This window comes from Cynocephalus volans, chromosome 4 (assembly GCF_027409185.1).
Source record: "Cynocephalus volans isolate mCynVol1 chromosome 4, mCynVol1.pri, whole genome shotgun sequence".
Taxonomy (NCBI): Eukaryota; Metazoa; Chordata; class Mammalia; order Dermoptera; family Cynocephalidae; genus Cynocephalus; species Cynocephalus volans.
Window position 1 is genome coordinate 104,118,461 of NC_084463.1, and position 5,469 is coordinate 104,123,929.

The 5,469-nt window shown below is 33.0% G+C and overlaps 1 protein-coding gene across 1 annotated transcript; it reads left to right on the plus strand.

The window, feature by feature from the left end:
* The first annotated feature begins 2,986 nt into the window (after positions 1-2,986).
* LOC134375600 (olfactory receptor 52E4-like) lies at positions 2,987-3,925 on the plus strand. The gene has a single exon (XM_063094197.1). The coding sequence runs from the start codon at positions 2,987-2,989 to the stop codon at positions 3,923-3,925; it is 939 nt and encodes a 312-aa protein (XP_062950267.1).
* Positions 3,926-5,469: the final 1,544 nt, after the last annotated feature.

Genomic DNA, 5,469 nt, shown 5'->3' on the forward strand with positions numbered 1-5,469 from the left:
AATAAATAAATAAATAGATAGATAGATAGATAGATAGATAGATAGATAGATAGATAGATAGATAGATAAATAAATATATTTATGTGTAAAGTGCATTCATTTGCACTAGTATCATTGCTGGAACTGAATCTCCTATCATTATAGAATAACTACATTGGTCCTTTTATAAACATTAAGTGGAGCATATAAAATGTGTCTCTTCCTGCAATTTTTATTCTGTTTTATTGATCTAGCTGTTCATCACTGTGCAAATACCACAACATTGATTGCTCTAGTTTTATAATAAGTTTGAAGTCCTTTAATAAGTTCCCTCATTTTGCTATTCTTTTTCTATTAAATTTAGAATATTACTATAATTAATTTAGAATAAGCCCAAATTTATTGGTATTGATCAAAGCTGTTTTAAATTTATTCACTAGTCTTGGAAGAGTTGGCACCTTAACATATTTTAGTCTTCCAAACCATGGATATAATATGTATTTTTTAAAGTATTCTTAATTTCTCTGACATGTTTTATAATTCTGGGTGCTTGTTACTCAGTATTTCATGTTTTGATGCCATTCTAAGTGGTATTGTAAGTTTTTACAAAATTTTAATTTAAACATTTAATTTAAATTGTTTTCTAGCAGTGTGTAGAAAAAATTTGATTCTTTTACCTGAGGAATTGATAAGCTAAGTGGTTGTTTCTAAATATTTAAATTTTTACCTAAATGTTTATGTTATTTATGATTAGGAAAGTTTGCTTCTTTTATTCCAATCTTGGTATCTTTTTATTTCTTTTTTCTTGACATATTGACCTTGTTAGAATCTCCAATAAAATATTGACTAAAATTGATGGTACAGTTGATCCTCATTATGGACAGTTTTGCTTTCTGTGGTTTCATTTACCCACAGCCAATCATGATCCAAAAATAAGTGAATATAATACAGTACTATAAGATATTTTAAAAGACAGAAAGACTGCATTCACATAACTTTTTTTTATTTTTAAATTTAACTGAATCTTAACTGATTAGATATATTTGTGAGCTTTGGAGTTGACTATCAGTATTTCTGTACCGTATGTGATGGTCAAATCAGGATGGATAGCATATCGATCATTATAAAAAGTACTTACTCATTGTGTCCATTAACCACTTTCTCCATAATCACCCTCCCTCTCCACTTTTCCCACCTCTAGTAACCGCAATTCTGTTTTCTTCTGCAAGTTCAATGTACTATTGTGATTGATATTTCTTTGTTACTTTCTTTGTTTCCTTCCTTCTTTCTTAGCTTCCACTTATGAGGAAAAGTGATATTTGTCTTTCTGTGCCTGGCTTATTTCACTTAACATAACTTTCTCCAAGCTCATTCATATTGCTGCAAATGGCAGAATTTCATTCTTTTTTTATGACTGAGTAGTATTCCATTATGTATATATATCTCTTTTTCTTTAGACAATCATGCATCAATCAACACTTAGGTTGGTTCATTACTTTGGCTATTGCAAATAGAGCTGCAATGAACATGGGAGTGCAGGTTCCCCTTCAACATGATAATTTCCATTCCTTTGGGTATATGCCCAGTAGTGAGATTGCTGGAACGTATGGTAGTTCTATCTGTAGCTGTTTGAGAAACCTCTATACTGTTTTCTGTCATGGCTACAATAATTTACAGTCCCACCAACAGTGTAGAAGTGTCCCCCTTTCTCCACATCCTTGCCTAAATTTGTTATTTTCAGTCCTTCTAATTATGACCAGTTTAAATGTGGTGAGATGGTATCTCAATGTAGTTTTGATTTGCATTTTCCTGATGATTAGTGATGTTGAGCATTTTTCATGTACCTGTTTTCTTCCTTTAAGAAATGCCTATTAAGCTCCTTTGACAATTTTTTATTCAGATTATTACTATATTTTTTACTGTTATGTTTATTGTAGTATATTGCTATAGTTGTTTTATTTTATTATTAGTCATTATTGTTAATTTCTTATTGTGCCTCATTTATAAATTAAGCTTTATCATAGGTATCTATGTATAAGGAAAAACATAGTGTATATAGGGTTTGATACCATCCACAGTTTCATGCATCCCCGGGGGTCTTTGAATGTATCCTTTGAGAATAAGGGGAGACTACTGTAGTTGATATTCTTGCTTTATTTCCAGTCCTATAGGAAGAACTTTCAGTGTTTTTTCATTCAGTATGATAGTAATAGTAGGTGTTTCAGATTCCTTTCATCAAATAGAAAAACTTTTCTTTTTTTCCAGTTTGCTTAAAGATTTTTTCTTTATATATTATAAATGGATTAATTAAATTTTTTTCTTCCTCTATTAAAATGATCACTTTTTTTGCATTATTTGCATATGTGGTGGATCACACATTTTTCAACTGTCAAAGCAGAAAAATACTAATAATTAATCAACCAAAGCATACAAGCAATCTCATTAAAAGACAGGTAATAAGCATTGTCTTGGTAAAGCAAATAAAGAGAGAAATAACACCTAAAGAGCAGAAACTATGAAAGGCAAATGAGCCTTGTAAGTGGCTTGAACATCCCATCTAAAATTTCTTCCCATTTTAATTTCTGACCTTTTTCTTTTTTTTTCATAATATTTGGGGTGTTTTCTTTAAGTATCTGCATAACTTAGTAACCAAGGTAACTGGAAGATATTACAATATTTCCGGTCACTGGAAGGTTTTTCAACTGTTAGTATCTATAGATGAGCATTTCACAAATGAATGAACTAAAGATAATCGTGAATCATTGCATCATGCTCTCACCAGAAAAGACTGTTTCTAACTTCCACAATCCTGTGAAATATTAAATGGGATGCTCAATAAATTTAATGTCTCTGATAGTTAATGACCTCTTAATTTCCTTCCATCATGATCTTAGGAGTTTAATTAGCATGCAATTTTATATGCTGATATCCAACCACCATGTATTCCCTTATGTCTCCCCAGAAATACTGAAGAAGACAGTAGCGTATTTTCTGAGTCCTCAGCAGGATGTCCTCTGTCAATGACACTGACTCATATCCCTCTGCCTTCCTTCTGCTGGGTGTCCCAGGACTGGAAGCTTTCCATATCTGGATTGCCTTCCCTTTCTTTGTTGTTTATCTGATAGCACTTGTGGGGAATTTCACGATTCTGTGTGTGATCAAGACCGAGAAGAGTCTTCACCAACCCATGTTCTGCTTTCTTGCTCTTCTTTCTTTTATTGACCTAGGACTCTCCACTTCTGCTATCCCCAAGATGCTGGCCATCTTCTGGTTCAAGCTTAGGGAGATAAGCTTTGAAGGCTGCCTCATCCAAATGTTCTTCATCCACACATACACTGGTATGGAATCTGTTGTACTCCTGGCCATGGCAATTGACCGCTTTGTTGCCATCTGCTACCCACTGAGATATACCTCTATCCTCACCAACAAAGCAGTAGCCAGCATGGCCTCTGTTGTAGTGGGAAGGCCAGTCCTCCTTGTCATCCCTTTCTGTCCTCTTCTCAAACGATTACCCTTTTGTGGACACTACATAATCCCTCATACCTACTGTGAACATATGGGAATTGCTCGTCTTGCTTGTGCTAGCATCAGGGTCAACATCATCTATGGCTTGTTTACCATTGCTGCTCTGATCGTTGACTTAATCCTCATTGCCCTCTCTTATGTTCAGATCCTACTAGCTGTTTTCCACCTTCCTTCCAGGGATGCCAGGCTCAAAGCACTCAGCACATGTGGTTCACATGTCTGTGTCATTTTAGCCTTTTACACACCAGCATTTTTTTCCTTTATGACTCACAGGTTTGGTAGAAATGTGCCTCATTACATTCACATCCTCCTGGCCAATTTGTATGTGGTTGTTCCTCCTTGTTTAAACCCAGTCATTTATGGGGTCAGGACAAAACAAATTCGAGACCGAGTTGTGAGAGTATTTGTAAGGAAAGACTGACTCAAATGTATTCAGAATTCGATAAGATATTTTAGGCTATCCTTCATTTTGTATTTCACTCAGGGTGCCCATAATTGACACTAGGCAAATGGCCATTCAGACATTACTTCAGCCATTATTAGGGTCTCCTAAACTCACACTCAGTGGTTTATTTATGCAATCTACATTTTGACTTTCAATAGATCAATTTGTCTTTTCTCACTGAGGGTGAGAGAGGATTGTGGGTCCAAGAAAAAGATGTAATGGGATTTCTGAACACGTAGGAACAATGATGTTTTCCCTGTCACTAGTAAAATTTACAGGTTTGATTAAAAAGGAAGATTGTGATGGCATACAATTCTTCATTCTTTGAACAGTGAATCAGTATTTTATAATTCTGTCTTTCAGCTAGCCATTTGTCTCTCAATATTACTTTCATCTTGGTGATGTTTCTTAATTTCATGCAGAGTTATTGTCATCTGTATGTTGCTTATCCCTTAATTTTGTCTCTGAAAGAGTCAGACTCATCCTCTGTTGCCAGCTCTACAATGGTACCAACACCAGAGAATGGAATGATATAAAAATAAAATTAGATATCAAAATCCTCTATAAACTAAGTTGTAAAAATAATTAACAAAATTTATCCCAATTGATTTAATGATTATATAATATAATCATATATTATGACCAAGTAGCACTTATCTGACAAATGCAAGGGCAATTTTTACATTTAAAATTGAATATATTTCACCATACAACCAAACAAAATAAAAAATGTATGATAATCTTTGTAAATGGAGAAGGAGAACATTTGACATAGTCCACTATCAATCCCCGAGAAAATTTCGGAAAATGAACAAGATAGGGAAACTTCTTCAAACAGATAAATAACACCTATCAAAGATTAATTGCTTTCACCACACTTAATAATAAAAGACTAAATGTTCCTCTCTAATGTAAAAAAAAAAAAAAAATGCAAGGCTGTCTGCTTTTATCACATTTATTCAACATTGTACTGGCAGTTTTAGCCAGTGCTTTCAGGCAAGTAAAAGGAAATAAGAATCACTGATATTGTAAATAAAGTGCTAAACTCTACTTATCGGTGGCATGATTTTCCTATGTAGAAAATTTCATTTAATCTACTAAAAACTACTGGAACTAATATGTGAGTTTAACAAGTTTACAGTATAAAAGTTCACAATATAAACAATTGTATTTCTTATACCAAAGAATTATTTAGAAAATAAAATAAAATATCATTTAAAATAGCTTAAATATAAAATATTTAGGAGCACATTTTGCCAGGAAATATATAAGACCTGCATAGAAAGAAATAAAAATTAATCACTGAGAGAAACTGAAGAAGGCACACATAAATAAAAATGTGATTTTGAACATACTTCTAAGATAATTCAGTGTAGAACAGATAGTTTTGGAACAAGTGAATCATAGACAAAAATATGTGCCTCAATTTATACCTTACATCCCATAGAAAGATGAAGTAAAGACAGATTTCAGACTAAAATGCAAAATCTGTAATTATAAAACTTCTAGGAGAAACTATA